At 44.4% G+C, this 25,295-nt stretch overlaps 1 protein-coding gene across 4 annotated transcripts in view; it reads left to right on the top strand.

Annotated features, from left to right (window-relative positions):
* The window catches only part of LOC118366021 (endothelin-converting enzyme 2-like), an 82,818-nt gene that overhangs the window by 36,217 nt on the left and 21,306 nt on the right, over positions 1-25,295 (top strand). For all 4 annotated transcript variants that reach the window (XM_052491639.1, XM_052491638.1, XM_052491640.1 and 1 more), the window contains 4 exons: positions 12,583-12,707; positions 13,312-13,458; positions 13,716-13,781; positions 16,310-16,498. In XM_052491639.1, coding sequence (XP_052347599.1) covers positions 12,583-12,707; positions 13,312-13,458; positions 13,716-13,781; positions 16,310-16,498 — 527 coding nt within the window. The remainder of the gene's footprint in view (positions 1-12,582; positions 12,708-13,311; positions 13,459-13,715; positions 13,782-16,309; positions 16,499-25,295) is intronic.

Genomic DNA, 25,295 nt, shown 5'->3' with positions numbered 1-25,295 from the left:
GGGTCTTCCTTTGTAATCAGTAATGGACTCTAGCCCCTGCCACATGCGTTGGGCGTCGGAGACTGTGTATTATAATTCCACTTTATTCCTATATTGTCCTTTTGCTCGTTTGGTGACTCTGCGGAGGTCATAGCGGGCCTTCTTGTAGTTATTCCTGTCTTCGGTCGTAGCATCAGGGTTGTCTATGATAGCTCTGTGTGCGGTAGTCCTGCTCTTTACAGGAAGCAAGAGTACGGAGTCATGATCTGATTTGCCGAATGGCAGATGGGGGGAGGGGGGGCTTGTATGCTTACTTGTGGGTAGAGTAGCAGTTGTCTAGGACTTCATCGCCCCTAGTGGCATTGGAGATGTGTTGATGGAAGTCGGGTATCACGTGTCTTAGGGACGCCAAATTAAAATCACTGGCAACCAGAAAGGCAGCCTCTGGATGTAGGGTTTCCTGCTTGTTTATAGCCATGTACAGTTCATTAAGCGTCAGCTTGTTATTTTTATCGTCCTGAGGTAGAATGTATACAGCAGTCACGATAACAGCTGAAAACTCCCTCGGGAGGTAGAAGGGACGGCATTTGACCACCAGGTATTCCAAGAAGGGTGAACAGTGACACTTCCACCGTGCTGGAATTAGTACACCAGTTGGAGTTGATGAAGAGGCAAACCCCTCCCTCCTTCAATTTCCACAACTCCACTGTCCTGTCCACCCGGTGAATGGAGAATCCATAGCCGTATCTTGTCTGAGAGACATGTTTCCGAAAAGCAAAGAATATTGCAGTTCCAAGAGTCCCCTTGCAAGCAAATCCACGATCGGAGGTCATCCATCTTATTGTCAAGTGACTTAGCCAGTAGAATGGAGGGAAGAGGTGGCCGGTTTTCCCTTTGCCTTAATCTCACCAGGATGTCCCCTCTCTTGCCTCTGTAACGCCGGCATTTCCTCTTGGGTAGCCCAAGAATTGGGTTGGAATTACAGAAAGAGCCCAGGGCAGATGAGTCTAAGTAGAAGCCGGATTTGGGGTAAGTAACTGCCGATCTGATGGTCAAGATTTGTTGTTGGTTGTAAGAAATAATAGCAGATACATTTTGTGAAAAAAGAGTAAAAATAAACAACAAAATAATCACAAAATAGCAAAGTTGGGTCTGAGCTTACAAAACGGAAGCCATCCAGTTTTGTCAGCGGGGTTGTAAGCGGTTGTAACTTGTGTAGTTGTGCTGCCTACTTGGCAAATGGCCTAATAACGGGCTTGTTTTCCAAGGGAAATTTGTGGTGTTTCTTGGTCGCATGTATTCTGTGTTGTGTTAAATGATGCAATGTGATTGCACTAATTTTCACTTAAATATGTTGTGGTATTTTTACTGGAAAATGTTGGTCCAGCCATTTTTACTCATGCCCAGCCACACAGCAATTTTTGCCTACGCCACTGGAGCAGGCTAGTCAGCATTTACAGTACGTTGTGTTTTTTTAGGCCAGCTGATTCAGCTTGTCTTGCTAAGTGGGCAGAACAGGGATGAATACCAAATGGCACCCTATTCTCTTTATAGTGCTTTTTACTAGGGCCCTTGTGTACTATAAATGGAATAGAGTGCCATTTGGGACACAACCCAGACCTGGGAATGCAGGCCACTCACAGTGCAGTTCTGATGAATACCTGGCTACCTCCGGTGCCAGTTATTGTAAATGTAAATTTTCACTTGTCTGACCGCTTGCATGCTGACGAGTTTCTCACACAACTGGCCTATCTGGGTGATGTTTTTTCTCGCCTGAATGACCTGAATCTAGGAACTATATTCAATGTGCGGGACAAAATTGAGGCTATGATTAAGAAGTTGGAGCTCCCCTCTGTCTGCATTACGAAGAACAACACAGAGGTCTTTCCGTCATTGTATGATTTTTATGTGTGCAAATGAACTCAAGATTACATACAATGTCAAATGTGATATAGCAAAGCACCTGAGTGAGTTGGGTGTGCTGTTACGCAGGTACTTTCCTCGAAACGGATTACACAAACAACTGGATTCGTTATCCCTTCCATGCCCTTCCTCCAGTCCACTTACCGATATCTGAACAGGAGAGTCTCTTGAAATTTATTGAAATTGCAACAAGCGGTTCTGTGAAAACAGAAAAAAATTTAATCAGAAGCCACTGCCAGATTTCTGGATCAGACTGCACTCAGAGTATCCTGCCTTGGCAAAGCGCACTGTTAAGACACGGATGCCCTTTGCAACCACGTACCTACACTACCGTTCAAAAGTTTGGGGTCACTTAGAAATGGTTACTGTACACCTATGTAGAAAAAATAATCTGCCATTTCCAGCTACAATAGTCATTTACAACATTAACAATGTCTACACTGTATTTCTGATCCATTTAATGGATAAAAAAAGGACATTTCTAAGTGACCCCAAACTTTTGAACGGTAGTGTATGTGAGAGTGGATTCTCGACTTTCACTGGCATGAAAACTAAATACAGGCACAGGCTGTGTGGAAAATGAACTAAGACTGAGAATCTCTCCAATACAACCCAACATTGCAGAGTTATGTGCATCCTTTCAAACACACCCTTCTCATTAACCCGTGGTGATTTATTCACAATTTTAAATAAATAGCTAAATTATTGATTATTAATTGTGCCCTGGTCCTATAAAAGCTCTTTGTCACGTCCCACAAGCAAAGTAATGACAAACTCACACTCATTCTTATGTTTAATAAATGTATAGTGTGGGTGTGGCAGGCTTACAATGATGGCAAAAAAAACAACATTTGATAGTGCGCTGGCCCTGGTGCTAGAGGGGGTACGCAGCTGGAGGTTGAATGTTTGAAAGCGTACGGGACTATAAAACATTTGGGAAACACTGCTCCAGACCACCGCAAGGGGGAGTTAGAGGGATGATTTTGGGTCCCAAGGCGCTAATGTATCTCTACCTAAATTAATGAATTGTGCACGACTTCAAGCCGAGCTGTTATCCAACAATTATTATTATTATTAACCCTGCATTATACTTATAAAAAGCCCCCTAAGGGGCTTACATTTTGCATGTAAGGTTTTACATTTCTAACTCAATACCACAGAGCAGATTTGCCCTAACGAAAAATGTATCAACCCCTACAAATATGTTCATTCATTTTTAACCCTGCATTATAATTGTATAAAAGTCCCTTTAGATATTAATTTAGAATCCTCCAATCCTCTACATTTTTATTAGATCTACAGGGACATTTTATTGATCTGCAAGTATTTGCATTTAGTGAGTTCCGAGAACCATGTCATACCAATTATTATTGGATTATTCACCATGACAACCACCTGTTAGTATAAAATTGAAAGTTATGTGTTTAAAAAAAACAAATTAATTCAATCAAATATTTGTACCACCTATAGATGCTGTTTTATTATTTACAGTAGGGATGGACAGCTGGAGGCATTTTGTTTTTCACAAGCGTAGCAGGCTTTGAATTCTGCAAACAAGGTTTCCATGATGGGCTATTAACAGGACAATAGACTCTTCATACCTCCATTTATTTAAAAAAGGATGGTCTAATAGCTCGGCTAGGTGTAAAACAAAAAAATCCCCCCAACTTGCAATGTATCAAGTGCTCTAAAGTAACATTTCTAATTCCAAACCTCATGCAACCTCACAATGTTGGATAAGCATATACTGTACAGTATTTGTTCATCAACATCTTTATGGTTTAGTTAATAAAATAATGATAAAAATACTCTTTCAAAATGCAGATGTTTATTTCAACTACTGTACATTTCAGCTACATTTTAGTTCCACTTCCCCCCAGCTCCGCAATCACGGGTAAAACCTTGCTAAGATGATCAATGTATTTGTTGCATTGTTGTATCCTCCCTCAAATACACAGGCATTGAGCATGTTGCTCTACCAAGGAGAGAAGGTAGCATCGAGACCAGAGAATGTCCCAAAACCTTGTACCATGTCCAAGAGAGAGGGTATAGACTCCACATGGCTAGAGATGTATAAAAGATTGTCTACGTATAAGTTGATAGTTATGTTGCCCCTTAATATTCCCTTAATCCTCTCCTCCGCCCACAGGGCGAGAGCAAGAGGCTCGATATCCATATCAAATAGGAAAGGGGATAAACAGCAACCCTGTCTGGCCCCCCTGGGAGAGGGAAGTAGATGTAGGTAACATTGTTGATGCGAACAGAAGCCACTGGGGACGAGTACAAAATCTTATTTGAGGAAAGGAATGAGAGGCCAAACCCAAATCTTTCGATATTCCCACTCAACCCAGTCGAAAGCCTTTTCAGCATCAAGAGAGATGACAACCTCTGGCTGTAGAGTTGAGTGTGCAGAATAAAGAATGTTAAATAGCTGGCGCATATTGTATAAAGATTGCCTACCTGAGATAAATCTGGTTTGGTCAGAGCTAATTATATTAGGCATCACTGTCTCTAAAGGGTGCAAGAGGACATTAAGTGAGCATTTTATAATCGCAGCACCAAAGGCTTATACGGCGTTGTGAGCCACATTCTAGGGATTCTTGTCTTTTTTTAAAGCAAAACCAAAAGAGCTTTACTGCTCTGCATGGACTGGATTGCCAGATTAGCTTCATCATTTATTGAGGCATCCATGTTGGTTTGTTCAGCTGAGTTGAGATGTGGGATGTCCACATTGTCTAGAAATGCATGCATAGGAGATGTGTCAGGAAGAGCCTCTGATGAGTAAAGAGTAGAATAGAATTGCTTAAGTTGATTGTTGATTTCTTTGGGATTAGTAGAAGTTAAATCAGCTGCAACACAGATTTCAGGTACGGTGCTGCTCGCAGCAGATTGTCGAACCTGGTGAGATAACAACTTGCCAGCTTTCTCTCCGTGTTCATAGAATTTTTGCCTCGACTTAAACAGAAGCTGCTCTGTTTCTTTGAAAGATTGTCAAATTCCGATTGGTGTATCAGTAGTTGAAGAGGCATATCTAGAATGAGTTGAGATACACTGCCGTCCCAAAGTTTGGAGCCACTTAGAAATTCCTTGTGTTTTAAAGAAAATAAATGTTGGTCCGTTAACATAATATCAAATTGATCAGAAATACAGTGTCGACATTGTTAATGTCGTAAATGACTATTGTACCTGGAAACGACTGATTTTTAATGGAATATCTACATAGGCGTACAGAGGCCCATTATCAGCAAGCATCACTCCTGTGTTCCAATGGCACACTGTGTTAGCTAATCCAAGTTTATCATTTTAAAAGGCTAATTGATCGTTAGAAAATGCTTTTGCAATTATGTTAGCACAGCTGAAAACCTTTGTTTTGATTAAAGAAGCAATAACACTTGCTGTCACGTTTGTCATAGTGAAGAGACCAAGGCGCAGCGTGATATGAATACATATTTTTTAATTAACGAAGAACACTAAACAAACTAACAAAACGAACGTGAAGCTAATACAACGAGTGCTGACATGCAACTACACAGACAATAACCCACAAAACCAAAATGGAAATGGCAACCTAAATAGGATCCCCAATCAGAGACAACGATAAACAGCTGTCTCTGATTGGGATCCAATTCAGGCCACCATAGACCTATAATAAACCTAGACTAACAAAACCCCTAGATATACAAAAAACCCTAGACAGGACAAACAAGCATACCCACCCTCGTCACACCCTGACCTGACCAAAATAAAACATAGAAAACTAAGGTCAGGGCGTGACACTTGCCTTCTTTAGACTAGTTGAGTATCTGGAGCATCAGCATTTGTGGGTTTGATTACAGGATCGAAATGGACAGAAACAGCCCTTTATTTCGAAACGTATTCTTGTACTGAGAAATGAAAGCTATTTCATGCGAGAAATTGCCAAGAAACTGAAGATCTCGGACAACGCTGTGTACTACTCCCTTCAAAGAACAGCGTAAACTGGATGGACAAAGAATGTGCTTTTCTTTCAAAAACAAGGACATTTCGAAGTGACGCCAACTTTTGAATGGTAGTGTGGCTCCGATAAGTGTTTGGTGTGCTGTTTGTTGTCATACACTGTGTATGAAATAATTCAGCCCCTTAGAAATGCTTTTAACGACTCCCACACAGTTGAGTGAGACACGTCAGGGGTGCAGTTGATCTGATATGTCTTTTTTAAAGGCACTACAGGATAGTAGTTTGTCAAGTCGCCACGCGCTTTGGGACACAGTTCTGTCCGGAAAGCGAATATCTAGCTGAACAGGGCTATGGTCTGAGATAATGATGCTGTGATATTGGCTATTAGTTACAAAAGGAAGAATTCTATTGACCAGCAGGGAAAAGTCAAGCCTAGTGTATGAGCGGTGTACTGGAGAGAAAGGGGAGTACTGTTTAGCAGTGGGATTGCTCCTCCTGCATTGATCCAAAAAATTATATGATTCTAGAAATTAGTTGATTATTGCGCCTGATTTTGAAATCATATTGTTGGGCTTCGGTCTGGATCTGTCTCGACTTGGATGCAATACACATTTGAAATCTCCGCCCACGATAAAAATATGAGTTGAGGTCAGGAAGTGTTGCGATGAGGTCAGAGAAAAATTGTGTTTCATCCCAATTAGGACCATAGAGGTTAGCCAGAATAACCTGTGTGCTAAACAATTTCCTCATCACTATAATATATCTGCCATTAGTATCTGAAATTACTTTGGAGGAGACAAACTGGGTGCATTTTCTGATAAGGATGGCTGCCCCTCTGGCCTTAGCACCAAAGTTGGAGTGAAATATTTGGTCTACCCATCCTCTCTTTAGTTTATCATGGTCGCTAGACCAGAAATGGGTCTCTTGGAGAAAAACAATGTCTGAACTTAAGGACTTAAGATGAGCGTAACACTCGGCTACACTTGACCACCTGGTTAATTCATTTCATGTTCCAGCTGATAAAGCATGTGGAGCCTAGAATATATAGTAATCAGAAATGAATGTTAGTGCAATCACATGGGCAGTGTGCTGAAAGGTCAAAGTAATAAAATATAAAGAAAATAAAAAACTGCTAAGAACAACAAAATACTCAGAAAAGCTTGGACCCCTATGCTGGCCTTCCCCCTGTTGGAAGGCTGCTATATTTACCTCTCCTAGACTAGACCAAAATGCTACCATGTTAAACTGAACCTCTGTCGAGCTCTATCCAGGGCGAACATAATAAAGTTTAAACCGACGGAAGGGATTCATTCTGGAGGGAACCACCTCAGTTATCTAAGATAACTTATGCATATTTAAAGTATAGTAAAACAATATATAAAAGATGTGGTATATGTTGTCCCCCCTAGTGATATAGACTGCTCAAAAAAATAAAGGAAACACTTAAACAACACAATGTAACTCCAAGTCAATCACACTTCTGTGAAATCAAACTGTCCACTTAGGAAGCAACACCGACAATACATGTCACATGCTGTTGTGCAAATGGAATAGATAACAGGTGTAAATTATAGGCAATTAGCAAGACAACCCCAAAAAAGGAGTGGTTCTACAGGTGGTGACCACAGACCACTTCTCAGTTCCTATGCTTCCTGGCTGATGTTTTGGTCACTTTTGAATTCTGGCGGTGCTTTCACTCTACTGGTAGCATGAGACGGAGTCTACAACCCACACAAGTGGCTCAGGTAGTGCAGCTCATCCAGGATGGAACATCAATGCGAGCTGTGGCAAGAAGGTTTGCTGTGTCTGTCAGCGTAGTGTCCAGAGCATGGATGCGCTACCAGGAGACAGGCCAGTACATCAGGAGATGTGGCGGAGGCTGGAGGAGGGCAACAACCCAGCAGCAGGACCACTACCTCGCCTTTGTGCAAGGAGGAGCAGGAGGAGCACTGCCAGAGCCCGGCAAAATGACCTCCAGCAGGCCACAAATGTGCATGTGTCTGCTCAAACGGTCAGAAACAGACTCCATGAGGGTGGTATGAGGGCCCGACGTCCACAGGTGGGGGTTGTGCTTACAGCCCAACCGTGCAGGACATTTGGCATTTGCCAGAGAACACCAAGATTGGCAAATTCGCCACTGGCGCCCTGTGCTCTTCACAGATGAATGCAGGTTCACACTGAGCACATGTGACAGAGTCTGGAGACGCCGTGGAGAACGTTCTGCTGCCTGCAACACCCTCCAGCATGACCGGTTTAGCGGTGGGTCAGTCAGGGTGTGGGGTGGGGTGGCATTTCTTTGGGAGGCCGCACAGCCCTCCATGTGCTCGCCAGAGGTAGCCTGACTGCCATTAGGTATCGAGATGAGCTCCTCAGACCCCTTGTGAGACCATATGCTGGTGCGGTTGGCCCTGTGTTCCTCCTAATGCAAGACAATGTTAGACCTCATGTGGCTGGAGTGTGTCAGCAGTTCCTGCAAGAGGAAGGCATTGATGCTATGGACTGGCCCGCTCGTTCCCCAGACCTGAATCCAATTGAGCACATCTGGGACATCACGTCTCGCTCCATCCACCAACGCCACGTTGCACCACAGACTGTCCAGGAGTTGGCGGATGCTTTAGTCCAGGTCTGGGAGGAGATCCCTCAGGAGATCATCCGCCACCTCATCAGGAGCATGCCCAGGCGTTGTAGGGAGGTCATACTGGCACGTAGAGGCCACATGCACTATTGAGCCTCATTTTGACTTGTTTTAAGGACATTATATCAAAGTTGGATCCGCCTGTAGTGTGGTTTTCCACTTTAATTTTGAGTGTGACTCCAAATCCAAACCTCCATGGGTTGATACATTTGATTTCCATTGATAATTTTTGTGTGATTTTGTTGTCAGCACACTCTACTACGTAAAGAAAAAAGTATTTAATAAGAATATTTCATTCATTCAGATCTAGGATGTGGTAGTACACTACCTTGTATCCTTTTCCCTCTCGCTCTCATCCAACACTTCCCACACTGCCCCTACTCGGATGGTATCGCGCCGTCCCAACCTTCGCTCTCTCTCCCCCGCTACTCTCTCCTCTTCCATCCTATCATCTCTTCCCTCTGCTCAAACTTTCTCCAACCTATCTCCTGATTCTGCCTCCTCAACCCTCCTCTCCTCCCTTACTGCATCCTTTGACTCTCTATGTCCCCTATCCTCCAGGCCGGCTCGGTCCTCCCCTCCCGCTCCGTGGCTCGACGACTCATTGCGAGCTCACAGAACAGGGCTCCGGGCAGCCGAGCGGAAATGGAGGAAAACTCGCCTCCCTGCGGACCTGGCATCCTTTCACTCCCTCCTCTCTACATTTTCCTCCTCTGTCTCTGCTGCTAAAGCCACTTTCTACCATTCTAAATTCCAAGCATCTGCCTCTAACCCTAGGAAGCTCTTTGCCACCTTCTCCTCCCTCCTGAATCCTCCCCCCTCCTCCCTCTCTGCAGATGACTTCGTCAACCATTTTGAAAAGAAGGTCGATGACATCCGATCCTCGTTTGCTAAGTCAAACGACACCGCTGGTTCTGCTCACACTGCCCTACCCTATGCTCTGACCTCTTTCTCCCCTCTCTCTCCAGATGAAATCTTGCGTCTTGTGACGGCCGGCCGCCCAACAACCTGCCCGCTTGACCCTATCCCCTCCTCTCTTCTCCAGACCATTTCCGGAGACCTTCTCCCTTACCTCACCTCGCTCATCAACTCATCCCTGACCGCTGGCTACGTCCCTCCCGTCTTCAAGAGAGCGAGAGTTGCACCCCTTCTGAAAAAACCTACACTCGATCCCTCCGATGTCAACAACTACAGACCAGTATCCCTTCTCTCTTTTCTCTCCAAAACTCTTGAGCGTGCCGTCCTTGGCCAGCTCTACCGCTATCTCTCTCAGAATGACCTTCTTGATCCAAATCAGTCAGGTTTCAAGACTAGTCATTCAACTGAGACTGCTCTTCTCTGTATCACGGAGGCGCTCCGCACTGCTAAAGCTAACTCTCTCTCCTCTGCTCTCATCCTTCTAGACTTATCGGCTGCCTTCGATACTGTGAACCATCAGATCCTCCTCTCCACCCTCTCCGAGTTGGGCATCTCCGGCGCGGCCCACGCTTGGATTGCGTCCTACCTGACAGATCGCTCCTACCAGGTGGCGTGGCGAGAATCTGTCTCCTCACCACGCGCTCACCACTGGTGTCCCCCAGGGCTCTGTTCTAGGCCCTCTCTTATTCTCGCTATACACCAAGTCACTTGGCTCTGTCATAACCTCACATGGTCTCTCCTATCATTGCTATGCAGACGACACACAATTAATCTTCTCCTTTCCCCCTTCTGATGACCAGGTGGCGAATCGCATCTCTGCATGTCTGGCAGACATATCAGTGTGGATGACGGATCACCACCTCAAGCTGAACCTCAGCAAGACGGAGCTCCTCTTCCTCCCGGGGAAGGACTGCCCGTTCCATGATCTCGCCATCACGGTTGACAACTCCATTGTGTCCTCCTCCCAGAGCGCTAAGAACCTTGGCGTGATCCTGGACAACACCCTGACGTTCTCAACTAACATCAAGGCGGTGTCCCGTTCCTGTAGGTTCATGCTCTACAACATCCGCAGAGTACGACCCTGCCTCACACAGGAAGCGGTGCAGGTCCTAATCCAGGCACTTGTCATCTCCCGTCTTGATTACTGCAACTCGCTGTTGGCTGGGCTCCCTGCCTGTGCCATTAAACCCCTACAACTCATCCAGAACGCCGCAGCCCGTCTGGTGTTCAACCTTCCCAAGTTCTCTCACGTCACCCCGCTCCTCCGCTCTCTCCACTGGCTTCCAGTTGAAGCTCGCATCCGCTACAAGACCATGGTGCTCGCCTACGGAGCTGTGAGGGGAACGGCACCTCAGTACCTCCAGGCTCTGATCAGGCCCTACACCCAAACAAGGACACTGCGTTCATCCACCTCTGGCCTGCTCGCCTCCCTACCACTGAGGAAGTACAGTTCCCGCTCAGCCCAGTCAAAACTGTTCGCTGCTCTGGCCCCCCAATGGTGGAACAAACTCCCTCACGACGCCAGGACAGCGGAGTCAATCACCACCTTCCGGAGACACCTGAAACCCCACCTCTTCAAGGAATACCTAGGATAGGGTAAGTAAGGGTAAGTAAGGGTAAGTAATCCTTCTCACCCCCCTTCTCCCCCAACAAGATTTAGATGCAAGTGGCTGTTCCACTGGTTGTCATAGGTGTTTGCACCAATTTGTAAGTCGCTCTGGATAAGAGCGTCTGCTAAATGACTTAAATGTAAATGTGAATGTAGTGTTCCCTTTATTTTTTTGAGCAGTGTATGTCCCCCCTTAGGTAGCAACTTGGCTAATTATTACCCTGCCACCTAGCACCGTTGCTGTACAGAGCCAGCTAGTTGGTAAAAGCTAATTGTGCCATGTATTGTAAATAAAATGCTATTCAAACTATATTGTCCTTGTGAGAATGTCACCCTATACATACCATCCTTGTTCATAACGTTAAGTTACTGGATACATTTTTTGGGAGGGCAGCAGGGTGGAGGCACATTTCTAATCAAGATATGAATTCACTAGTTGGTCCTTGGTCGCGTTAGCATGTCTAGAGCAGGGTCACAGTATGTGCCCACAATGGCTAGTTAGTATTATGTTGCCTGTCCTCCTGTGGATGTACAATGCCTTGCGGAAGTATTCGGCCCCCTTGAACTTTGCGACCTTTTGCCACATTTCAGGCTTCAAACATAAAGATATAAAACTGTATTTTTTTGTGAAGAATCAACAACAAGTGGGACACAATCATGAAGTGGAACGACATTTATTGGATATTTCAAACTTTTTTAACAAATCAAAAACTGAAAAATTGGGCGTGCAAAATTATTCAGCCCCTTTACTTTTAGTGCAGCAAACTCTCTCCCGAAGTTCAGTGAGGATCTCTGAATGATCCAATGTTGACCTAAATGACTAATGATGATAAATACAATCCACATGTGTGTAATCAAGTCTCCGTATAAATGCACCTGCACTGTGATAGTCTCAGAGGTCCGTTAAAAGCGCAGAGAGCATCATGAAGAACAAGGAACACACCAGGCAGGTCCGAGATACTGTTGTGAAGAAGTTTAAAGCCGGATTTGGATACAAAAAGACTTCCCAAGCTTTAAACATCCCAAGGAGCACTGTGCAAGCGATAATATTGAAATGGAAGGAGTATCAGACCACTGCAAATCTACCAAGAACTGGCCGTCCTTTGCCACAAGGCACCTGGGAGACACACCAACCATGTGGAAGAAGGTGCTCTGGTCAGATGAAACCAAAATTGAACTTTTTGGCAACAATGCAAAACGTTATGTTTGGCGTAAAAGCAACACAGCTCATCACCCTGAACACCCTATCCCCACTGTCAAACATGGTGGTGGCAGCATCATGGTTTGGGCCTGCTTTTCTTCAGCAGGGACAGGGAATATGGTTTAAATTGATGGGAAGATGGATGGAGCCAAATACAGGACCATTCTGGAAGAAAACCTGATGGAGTCCACAAATTAATATAATTGGTTCAGAGTTTGTTTTGATATTTCAACCTGAGTGTCCTGATCGTGTCTGGTGTGGGGGTACAAAATCAACATGCATGTGTCCGGTTTGATCAGAATGTCACATAATCACATTAACCTCTGTTCTCATCCATCTTTTCATCTTCTTCCCTCCCCCTCTTTTTCTCTACTACTTTAGAGAACGGCACATTCAACTCCAGCAGTGACGCCGAGAGGAAGACCCAGTTCTACTACCTGTCCTGTCTCAACGAGCAGCACATCGAGGAGCTGGGAGCCACGCCCCTCATTGACCTCATCGCAAAGGTCAGCTTTGCTTCAGACACCGCCCCCTTCACACACACACACACACACACACACACACACACACACACACACACACACACACACACACACACACACACACACACACACACACACACACACACACACACACACACACACACACACACACACACACTGCATCCCAATAAACTCTCATTTCTCCAAAAGTGTGTATACTTCAAGGATTTGAAAGGGAATGGTTTGTACATGGAAACTCCCTCTAGGTCAGTGGCCAGAGTCAAGATCCCTTTCTAAGTCAAAATACAAGCCTATGCAACATTAATAAATGAAAAACAGTTCTGTAGTAATGAGGTTTGTGCAGTAGGCTATAGACACAGTACATTTTCACTCCGTATTGGCTATGCTTGAATTGCCCTGCAATATTGATCTTCTCAGACCACTGTATATCATCACACTGGTAACAGATAACAGATTGTACTACTTGTGAGGCACAGCGAAGTGAGCACAATATATATATATATATATACAGTGGGGCAAAAATGTATTTAGTGTTGCCATAAAAAAGAGCAGCTCTTTTCTGTATTCGTTGAGTCTCTCTAGTGTGTGTGTGTGTGTGTGTTTGCAGACAGGGGGCTGGAACATCACAGGGCCCTGGGAAAAGGACAACTTCATGGAGGTTCTGAAGACAGTGTCGGGCCCCTACCGTGCCCAGCCCTTCTTCACCATCGGAGTCAGCGTGGACCCCAAGAATTCCAACAGCAATGTCATCCAGGTCAGCTGCTCTGGCTCTGGGTCTTTTTAAATGAAAATATATGTACTAGCATACACAAACAAACATATAGGCATGCATGCATAGACACAGACAGACACACGCGGGCACACGTAGACAGACGTGCACATGCACGCACATATTTTAAGCTTTTATATAATAACAGGTGCCGAATATGATAGTGAATGGACTCCACGCACTGCAATTCATTCTCCCTTATGATTAGTGTGTTTGCTCACCTTTTGATGCATTTCTGACAGGTGGATCAATCGGGGCTGTTCCTCCCCTCGCGGGACTATTACCTCAACAAGACAGCCAATGAGAAGGTGAGTAAAGTTCAGGTGGGTGGGGGCCAGCCAGTACATGTGTGGTCTTTTCCTACCTATGGCTGTCAACATGAGGTACCATAATAAATTCAAATACAGTAAATTACTGTCACAGGAGGCTGCTGAGTGGAGGATGGCTCATAATAATGGCTGGAATTGAGTAAATGGAATTGCATCAAACAAATGTAAACCATGTGTTTGATTTGTTGAATACCATTCCATTGATTCTGTTCCAGCTATTACTATGAGCCTGTCTTCCCCAGTTAATTTATTATCCAAAGCTTAGGAATTTCGTTCAAAATTTCAAGCTTCACAACATCATTAAAACACAAAATATCATCATGTAGCCATACATGCACTGTCTGCAGAAGATGGTGGCTTCCCCTCCATATAAATAAAGGTGAAATAAATAAATGTATCTGCACAGGATTCTGTGGAGGGAGTCATCCATTATCTGTTTATCTAAAGGTTGACGTGTATCTTGTTGTTCCATTCTAATTTACCCTCCCTATAGCCTGTCACAAATCTCTCTGACACAACCCAGCATATTTTAGCAGCGTGGTGGTCACTTTACAACAAACTAGAAAGACTGAAACCTTCCACTGAAAATGAAGCCAGCAGCAAGTGTTTAATTTTGATTGCTCTCATTCTCTTGTGACTATACCACACCAGAGTAGAATCGGGAATTTTCACTAATAAATGGTGTTTCACCTGGAAGAACTCTGAGCCTTAGTTATAGTCACTGTAGCCAGAGGTTTTTTTTTTCTGATCCGGTCATGTGGTCAACAACAACTCTTGGCCCAACTGGACACCAACTAGATGTGCAGCCTTACTATGACACACCTGATTCAGCTAATTAAGGTCCTAAGGAGCAGCTGATTAAAATCAAGTGTGTTAACACTAGTAGTGGTCGGTGCCATTTAAGATGAGGGAGGATTTTTTTTATTTTTATATGAACATGGCCTTATTTCTATTATAGCATTTTGGATGACTGTCATTCATATTCCATTCCCCCAGCTCAATGTAACATCGATAGGTTTAGGCTACTACATGATACTCAAATTTTCCCTGTACCCATCATGAGGTTGCTACAACCTAGCCTATGAATGAAAGTTTACAATGTAGGTGCAGAGGTCGAGAGCATTTTGAGTAATCAAGGTGACTGACAGTAGCACATTCAATACCACCTTGCACTCTTGACTGCATCTAGCTAATCTAGGGTGTCATCATTAGTCCAACATTTGAAAACAAGAGTTTCTATTTGACAAATTCATGTATGTTTATCCCTGTTTTGTTTGCTTCTGTTTAAGAAATGTTTTTAAACATAATCTGTGGAATGAATACACCCCAGATCACACGCAAACACAGTTCATTTTCATACCAGACACATACAAACAGCTCATTGTATATATAATACATTTTTGCATCTACGGGCTCTCCTCCTTTTACCTTTTCTCTTTGTTTGTGGACTTCAGTGCACAACACATCAGCTGTCTGTGACCAGGTAAAACAAACTTTCCAAGCCAAACCTTCATATCATGACTGCTAACCGCTACACACAGCCTACATCATTGTCAATTCAAAGTCAACATAGCTACTAGAACTAACGCGTTAGTAAACCCGCTACAATCATGCAGTACAGTGTAGTCCACAGCAATCAGTTTAGCAGTTACATCAGCGAGCCCCGGGTTCAATACATTAATACAACCAAAAGCTTACCTTGACAGTGTCGGATAGCCATAGCCAGCTAGCTAACATAGCATCACTCTCTATTTGAGCCAGATGTTTAAGTAGGCTAAACTAGCTAGCTACATTTGACAAAACAAAAAACTATGAAATATAGATAACTCTCTCTCTCTCTTTGTTCAAAACTGTTCAACTCTTGTTTTTATCTCTTTTTGAGCTAACTACTCACCACATTTTATGCACTCCAATGCTAGCTATTTGTAGCTTATGCTTTCAGCACTAGATGCATTCTCTGGTCCTTTTATTGGGTGGACAACATATCAGTTCATGCTGCAAAAGCTCTGAGAGGTTGGAGGAAGTCCTCTGGAAGATGTCATAATTACTGTGTAAGTTTATGGAAGGGGGTGATAACCTTGAGCCTCCTAGATTTGACATAAGCTTGCTGTCTGGCTAAACCATGGTACTACCCCACAGAGTGCTGCTGAGGCTCCTGTAGACCTTCATTGCGAAGCAGTTTTTGATTTAATCAATTATTTGGTGATGTAAAATATATTTAGAATAGTTTTATCTAAAAAAGATAACTTTTTTTTACTGTTTCAATATTCATTTTTTTCTTCAATTCAATGGGGATGGTCATCCACTGGAGCCTCCACTGGTTAACATGAACTATAGCAGGCCTAAAACAAAATCCACGTGGAGGGTTTGCAATGAAAAACTAAAACGGGTGTTTCTCATTGAACAAATTCAGATTGTACCTCCCCGTTTCACTCCGCTTCGCACCGTTGTCTTCCATTTGGTGGCAAGTGAACACAACCCTGTGCTTATCCTGTGTCCCCTCCCAGGTGTTGAAGGCATATCTGGACTACATGGTGGAGCTGAGCCTGCTATTGGGGGGGGATAAGAACTCCACACAAAGCCAGATGCAGCAGATCCTAGACTTTGAAACGGCGCTCGCCAACATCACTGTACCGCCGGACGAACTTCGCGATGAGGAGAAGATCTACCACAAGATCACCATCGCCGAACTGCAGGTGTGTATGCGTCTGTTGGGTGGGGGATTACAGAGAGAACATGTGCACTTCCATGTGCAAGCAGTTGCTTGGATGTGAGTATGTATGAGAGAGAGAGGGGGCGAGAGAGAGGTACATATGTGAGGTGGATTTTTTGTGGGGTGGATTTTGAGTGGATCAGAACCCCATGCCATCAGATCAGGCTGTAAAGTTTGTTCTTAATCTAATAGTCTGTTCCCACATTTTCTTCTGTCTCCATTACAGTGTCAAAACATGCATGGCTTTTTCTCGCAGTCTCTCCCACACCAACTCACCACCACCTTCTGAAAGCCTCTTCACACATTTGTCTGTGTACTCTGCCTCTCCTGCAGTCCTCTTTTTTGTTTTGGAATGTTTCCCTGGTTGCCAAGGTGACTGTTGCCAAGAGCTGTTGCTAAGGTCTTCTATCTCCAAGGCAGCAGCAGAACTGCAGAGAGATGGTGAAGGGAATGCTAGTGGTTGGTGGACATGGAGGAGCCTTTCATCAACAAAAAGATAGAATGAATGAATGGAGAGTCAGTTGAGATGGTTCTCTGTTTCATAGGAATTGAAAGTCATCATTTGTAGGATGGGTTGAATTAGTGAAATGGGTGGTAATGGGTAGATTGTATATACTTCTGAAATTTGAATATCACTCTAGAAAATCAGTCTGTTCATCTTAAGCCTGCAAACACAGTCGAGTTGATAAGGCATGAATTTGAATGGCAATGTCGTAAATCCTTTGTTCTGTTTCTGATGGTTCTAAACACTGGATCATTACATTAAATCTCCAGGGTCATGTTCATTAGGCACCAAACAGAAGCAAATGGATTAAAACAGGGAAGGACTCGCTGGACTTGTCCAATAAGAAACACACATTTCCGTTGTCTGTAGCAAAAAACATCTTAAAAGGGGAGTATATTATCGATGAGCAAAGCTTTTAATGATGACATGACAGGCCCCTAACGTTTTCTACTACAACTCCGGTATACATAGACATACAGTAAATGAATGGGAGCTACTATGATCCTATCCTTACTAGTGTTGCACATTACACCGAAACGGTTCATCTATCAAACGTGTCTCACGTTTGCAAATCAACTAAATGTATTGAACTTATTAGAAAAATGTATTTGTCAAAGTTTATCATAATACATTAACAGAATGCATTGTATTCCCTGCAACTTTCTGAAGAGGCAACCATACTGGAATGCCCCTGCCTGTGAGTGTGCAGTGCGCATATGTTTACCACTTTGTGTAACCGTTAGCGATGATAATGACAACCATCTTCGGGTAGCTGGAAAGGCTTTGCCAAAACCTCAATTAAAAGTTAAGTACAAAGTAGCATATGCCTACTTGGCAGAATACGGATTATTTGTATCAATACAGTAGCCATATGATCTGGAAACTTAATCACATGTGCACTAAATATCGATAATCAAAAAACGGTGTTAAGTGCAAGGACACTTGAATTAAAGGGTATATTTCAGACCTCAAAAGTGGACCCAAATATCAAATCATTTCTGCGTAACAATTCAAGTCGAACTGACAGCGTTTTAACTACTTTGCAGACAATCATAACATCAGTAAATAACATCAAATTCCCAGTTCATGCTTAAAAACGGGTTTTAAAAATAGCTTCTATTTGACTCAAAATTCCATGACGTGAAGTAAAATATTATTGGCAGAATAGATGGATGTAGTTCAATGTATGATTTAATATAATTCAACAATACATTTCTTGGTAGTCCAAAAATATTTATATCAGGTTGTAAATCATAGCTGGCCTGGTACATAGTTTGCTGCCTCCACCCATTCGGTAGTGGAGTGTTTCAGTGTTTCAGTTTCATTGACTCAATATTTTGAACAAAAATGGACGACTTTAGCTGAGGCTGGGAATGTCAAAACAATCAAGCTAGCAAGGGCAACGATCACAAGTCAGTCATAATGTGGCTAATAGGCTAGCAGACGTGTCAAACACAAGGCCCGAGGGCCGAATAGGACACACACACGAGTATAAATGAGTCAACAGTTGAGTCATCTACTATATGATATTACAGCCTGATGGGCTCGCATCGGTGTGTCCCATTTACAGCCCGCAGTGGTTTGTAAAGTGTACAGGCACATGCCAAGGTCCTAGCTAGGCTACGGTCCAATTTGGGTCGCAGTTGCATGTTTAAAAAAAAATCTGTCCCTTGAGTTCATTGTGTTTTTTTCAAGATGGACTGTGTGTTGAGTTTGACACCCCTGGGCTAGCGTATTTATTTAGCAAGCTAAAAATACCCAACTTAACATTAGCTAGCAAGCTGCTGGGAGGATGGCATGTCATTGGAGGAGTGTGTGAGTGACCAACTTTTTTTCCCCTCATCGTTTTTTGGTGGCTACAGCTAGAGAGGCAAGTGTCATTTTTTTTATTTATTTCACCTTTATTTAACCAGGTAGGCTAGTTGAGAACAAGTTCTCATTTGCAACTGTGACCTGGCCAAGATAAAGCATAGCAGTGTGAGCTTTCTGAGCTAAAGGTTAGCTGATGACCAGTTAGCTGAAGACCGCTAGCAATGGTTTGCCGACTGATAGCTGGTAGCTAGCTGGTAGTTAGCTGGCTAGCTTCAGTTGAGGGGTTTCGGATCCAAAGTAGATATAAGTACTTTAGAAGAAAATAGCTACATTGGGTGAGGCGGGTTGCAGGAGAGTATTTGGAAGTTGAGGTTTAACAAAATGTTTTAAAAGATATGCGAAGAAAAATATGTTTAAAAAATATAAAAAATTATATATACAAGGGACACGACACGACAAGACGTTCGACTGCTACGCCATCTTGATGCATTACAGGTGTGGGGGGAGAGAAGAGACTGGTCCTTACCAACTTGAGACAGGAGACATGGAAGGATGGACAGACCCTCATAGACCTGGGAGGTTGGAGACGATAGGTGACTGGGTTGATGCAACTCAGGATCTTGAATGGTCCTGTGGAGCGAGCTTCCGCATGTCCACCTTTTAAGAGAAGGACACGGGTGGACAGCCGCACTCGTTGACCAGGTCGGAGGAGCCTGTACAGGCCTTTGGTGCCAGTTTGCCTGGTGTTGGTGTCAGGCAGATAAGCAGAGCAAGGAGGATCACTCTCTGATCCAGGGGGAGGACGAGGGGGAGGACCCGAACTGACACTCAAACGGCGACAGTCCTGTGGACGAGTTTGGCAGTGTGTTGTGATCATACTCCACCCAGACAAGAAACTTCTCCAGCTCCTGGTTGGCCCACTCCATTTGTCCATTTGACTGTGGTTGGAACCTCGAGAAGAGAATTACAACACCCCGAGCAGGGAGCAGAAGGCTTTCCAATACCGTGTGGCTGGGGTCCACGATCCGAGACAATGTCCTGGGGAGGTCCGTGTAGTCGAAAGACATTGGTAATCATGAGATCAGTGGTCTCCTTTGCTGAGGGCAACTTAGGTAAGGCAATGAAATGGTCTGCCTTGGAGAACCGATCAATGACCATCAGGATAGTGGTAAGCCCTTGGTATGGAGGTACCCTGTGATAAAGTCTACGGACAGGGGCCGTCTGGGGATGGGCAGAGGTTGGAGCAACCCAGCCGGTCGCCGACTTGAGGACTTGCTTTGGCACAGGTGGAACAGGCCGCAACAACAGAGCTCACATCAATCATGTTGGGCCACCAGAATTTCCGCCTCAGGAACTCCAGTGTTCGATTAACCCCTGGATGCCCAGTTAATTTAGAGGAGTGTCCCCATTGTAGCACTTGAACGGGCTGATCACGGAACATAAAGTCTGTTAGTGGGACCCCTGCCGGGCTCAGGTTCTCGGGTCTGGGCTTGTCGTACCGTGGTCTCTATATTCCAATACACGGGAGCCACAATGCGGGAGCTGGGGATGATGGGCTCAGAGTCCCTCTCATCGTGTTGGCAAGGAGAGGGACATCGTGTTGGTGGCACAGGGCATCTGCTTTCTGATTCTTGGATCCCGGGTGATAGGCAAGAGTGAAGTTGAACCTGTTAAGAAACAGAGCCCACCTATCCTGGCAAGCGTTCAACCTCCTGGCTTCTTGAATGGAGACCGTTCTTATGGTCCATCCAGATCACAAAATGATGAGGTGCCCCCTTCAACCAGTGTCTCCACCCCTCGAGTGCCCACTTGACTACCAAAAGCTTTGTCTACATCGTAGTTGTGTTCTGCTGGCGAAAACCACTTGGAAAGAAAGGCACAGTGCCGCTGTGAAAGGAACCGCCCGTGCTCTGGTGACCGAGGCGTCCACCTCTCCCACGAAGGGCCAAGTAGGATCAGAATGAACGAGGATGGGTCCGGAGGTGAAATGTCCCTTGAGCTCTATGAATGCCCTGTCAGCCTCAAGGGTCCAGCCAAAACGGGTCTGAGAATTGCGGGTTAGGGCCGTGAGATGCGCTGCCACCGCACCGAAGTTGCATATAACACGCATGTAAAAATGGGCAAACCCGAGGAAGCGCTGGACTTGTTTGAGTGAAGCGGGACGGGGCTAGTCAGTGACCACCCTAACCTTAATAACGTGTTTGGGAAAGGGGGCAGTATTTTCACATCCGGATGAAATGCGTGCCCAAAGTTACATGCCTGCGACTCAGGCCCAGAAGCTAGGATATGCATATAATTGGTAGATCTGGATAGAAAACACTCTAAAGTTTCCATGATTTTTTTGTGTTTTGAGTTCACTGTGTTTTCAATTAGTTTTCTATGGGGAACTAGAGTTCTGAGGCACCTGGTTGCAGTTCCTATGACTTCCACTAGATGTCAACAGTCTTTAGAAATTGGTTTATGCTTTTCTGTTGAGTAATGAAGATGTAGGGCTGTTCAGAGTTAGTGTCAAGCCAAGTGGACTCTTTTGTTTGGGGGGCGCGACCTGGAGCTTGCTCCACATTGCTTTTATCCGCCATTGAACAAAGTATATTCCGTCTTAAATTTTATTGATTATTTACGTTTTAGGATACCTAAAGTAGGATTATGAAAGTTGTTTGAAATGTTTGGACCAAGTTTACAGGGAACTTATTAGATAATTTGTAGTCATGTTGGGTGAGTTGGAACCGGTGGTTTTCTGAATCAAACGCCAAATAAATGGACATTTTGGAGAAATAACAAAGGAATTTATCGAACAAAAGGACCATTTGTGATGTTTATGGGACATTTTGGAGTGCCAACAGAAGATGCTCTTCAAAGTTAAGGTATGAATTATATCGTTATTTCTGACTTTCGTGGTGCATCTCCCTGGTTGAAAATGATTGTTTATGCATTTGTATGATGAGGCGCTGTCCTCAGACAATCACCTGGTTTGCTTTCGCCGTAAAGCCTTTTTGAAATCTGACATTAGCTGGATTAGCAAGAAGTTAAGGAAGTGCAATTTGAGTCCTAAGTCAATGGATACTGTAATGGCATTCAATAGAAAACTACAAACATAAAACAATCCCACTTCATGGATGGATTATTCTCTGGTTTTTGCCTGCCAAACCAGCTCTGTTATACTCACAGACATTATTGTAACAGTTTTGGAAACTTTAGAGTATTTTCTATCGAAATCAACCAATTATATGCATATCCTAGCTTCTGGGCCTGAGTAGTAGGCAGTTTACTTTGGGCAAGCTTTTCACCCATCGTATGGACGATGAGGAGGGAGGGTGTCGGGTGGCCTCTTACTGAAGGCATTCAAGGTATTCAGGAGGGTGAGCGGAAAAGTCTTGGTCTTCAATGGAAGCAGGGGAATGCGGCAAGGCTCTAGGTGGGGGTCTTAGACATTTAGTCTGGCAGTTCTTACCCCAGTCTAGTAGGTGTCCTGTGGACCAGGAGAGTAGTAGGTTATGTAGCGCTAGCCAGGGGTACCCTAGGATAAGGAAGTTCTCGGAAGCCGTGATCAAACGAAAACTTTTGAGTGATTCACCCCAACCTGCAGTAGAATGGGCTTGGTCTGATATTCCACCTGGCCAGAGCCAATGGGGGCATGAATCTGTAGAGGGATGGGACATTTCACACACTGGATTTGTAATTCTATTGTCAAAGTCTTGATTATCTGCAGCCCCGGAGTCCACGAAGGCTTGAATCTGGTGAATCCCCTCCACTCTGGGCATGTAGCACGGAGATGGCTGAGACCTCCGCAGTAGAGGCAGCAGCCTTCGCATGTGCTTGTCACACTCCTGTGGGCTCAGCCATGTGTGGGCTCAGCCATGTGTGTCCCAGCTGCATGGACTCCACAATGGTGGGCGTGGGGTGCTCAGGAAACCGGGATACGGGGATGGTGTCAAAAAATGCGCTGTCTCACGCGTTCTGGGAGGTGGTTTTCGATCTTGATTGCCAGCGTTATCAGGGCCTCAATATCCCCTCCCAGTTCCCGAGAAGCCAGTTACTCCTTGGAGTAAAACAAAGCCAGGTGGAAAACGGTGACTAGGGCCTCCGTATTCCACCCACTCTTGGCGGCGAGGGTGTGGAAGTTGATGGCGAAGTCAACCACTGGTCTGTTCCCATGGCGGAAGTTGAACAGTCAGCAGGCCACTTCTCGTCTGCCAACTGAGTGGTCGAAGACTCATCGCAGCTCTGCAGTCAAAGCTAATATGGAGTTGCAGGATGGTGGCTTCTGTTCCCACACCGCCATTGCCCACGCCAGAGCCTTGCCCGAGAGTAGAGAGATGATCATGGTCTGATCGGTGTGGAACGAGGAGGACTGTAGCTCGAATAGGCAGGAGGAAACCCTTGAACCCCTGGCCGTCCTACCGCTCCGGGGCTGGGATCTTGGGTTACCTGTGCAGGTTCCCTGGAGGAACTATGGCGATGCCTGTAGCACTGGGCAATGAGACATAGGCATTGACTCCTCCTGGGTTGAGGTTGGACTGTCGTTGGAGGGAGTCGGTAAGTGCCCGGAGAGTCTCTGACATTTGGGAGAGTTGTTCTTGCTGCCGCACCAGCAGTGCTCCTTGGTGGATTACAACATTCTTGATCTGGTTGATCTCTGCTGGGTCCATGTTTGTCAGAAGCTTGCTGTGATGTGGTGAGGTTGGACCCATGTGCAGAGAAGAGACCAGACGAGGAATAATTGTTTAAGGATAAACATAAATACTTTATTGAGAAACGGTAGCCAAAGGATCACAGTACACTAGAAAAACAACAAACACTAGGTCTCAAACTCACTCGGGGAAACAAACACACACAGGAAATAAATTCAAGCTTCTGCAAAGGACAACAGAAAACACACCTCTTTCAGAGAAATCATAATGAGTAAATAGAATACACCTGAGTTTTATTAATGCCACTAGGACAGTCTGCTGCCCTATCGTGACAGGTGAAACCATGGCAGTGGGAACTACTTCAAGACTTTTGGAAAAGCATCACAGGTGACTACCTGGTTGAGAGAATTCCAGGAGTGTGCAAAGCTGTCATCAAGGCAAAGGGTGGCTACTTTGAAGAATCTTAAATATAAAATGTATTTAGATTTGTTTAACACTTTTTTGGTTACTACATTATTCCCTGTGTGTTATTTCATAGTTTTGATGTCTCACTATTATTCTACAATGGAGAAAATAGTAAAAAATAAAGAAAAACTCTTGAATGACTAGGTGTGTCCAAACTTTTGACTGGTACTGAATGTGTAGAATTATTTTGTATTTAGAATGGGGCATAATCATACACCTATCAGAACAGGGGCAGGTGAAAATGACATGTCATCCGACAACGCTTTTCCCACTGTTCATTTTCATGCCAGCCAGGTAGGTAACGTGCTTTATTTTAGGAGAGTTGAGAAATAAATATATTATGCCAAGGCTATAGAAAACTAGTGGGATCAGTCACACTGATCCTCAACATGGGGGTCCATCAGGTGTACATGCTCAGTCCCCACCTCTTTTTAATAGAGACCATCAAACTCTGTTTTCTCACATAATTGCATAGCATAACCTATAGAAATCTTGGCAACATGGGTTAATAGGAACACTTATTTAATTCCATGCATCAAGCAGCTTTGAGATGCTGGCTCTCGTTGCGCAACAGGTGATCCTATTCCGCTTAAACTCTGAATGCCAGGGCTCTCATGAAGTGTTTGTCTTAATTTTCAATTGCATTTGCATTGATGTCAGAGTGATTAGACAATAGGGCGTTGAGTTCCAGGCCATTAGGTACCGGCATCAGAATGCAGTTTTGGAGATGCTTAGTTACGGTCACATGGAATTTGATGGCAGTCATGACTCGTGGCGGTAATATATATTGTGTCAAAATTCTGGTATTGTGACCACACTAATTATTAAGCATGTTACAATGCATCATAAGGATTGTCAGAAAAAACAGGTAGTCATACTATATTTGTATTTATTAAATTTTATTTAGCCTTTATTTTACTTGGCAGGTTTGTATTTACTGTACTTTTTTGTGCATTAAAGACCAAACAACTAAACAACAGCCTCCATCCCATCATCTTTCTCCCTCCCTGCTCTGTCCTCGGCTCCCACGTTCTGGATTAAAGCAGTTTGGATGTGGGTCTGGGGCTGAGGGCTGAGGATTTTACTGTAATACCCCTTCTTACCTTCCAGGATAGGGGCGGCTGTGATTGCGTCTGGGACCTGGAATACAAATTTATGAGGGCTGCAGGGTCCTCTCACTGTTTTGTCTCTCTCTCTCGCGCTCTCTCTTTCTCTCTCTCTCTAAATATTATGGATAATTTGGTTTAGTTTTAAGGAATAGTTTACAAATCAAAGGTTGCGTTCAGATTCTCTACCCTTCTCCCTTCACTAATGCATTTAAAATCATTGGTTTGGATCAAGCATGGCTGGAGGGAATTTCCACCATA

This window comes from Oncorhynchus keta, chromosome 33, assembly GCF_023373465.1.
Source record: "Oncorhynchus keta strain PuntledgeMale-10-30-2019 chromosome 33, Oket_V2, whole genome shotgun sequence".
NCBI lineage: Eukaryota > Metazoa > Chordata > Actinopteri > Salmoniformes > Salmonidae > Oncorhynchus > Oncorhynchus keta.
Note: the sequence above shows the minus strand (reverse complement) of the source record. Positions and strands in the feature narration are given on the sequence as shown.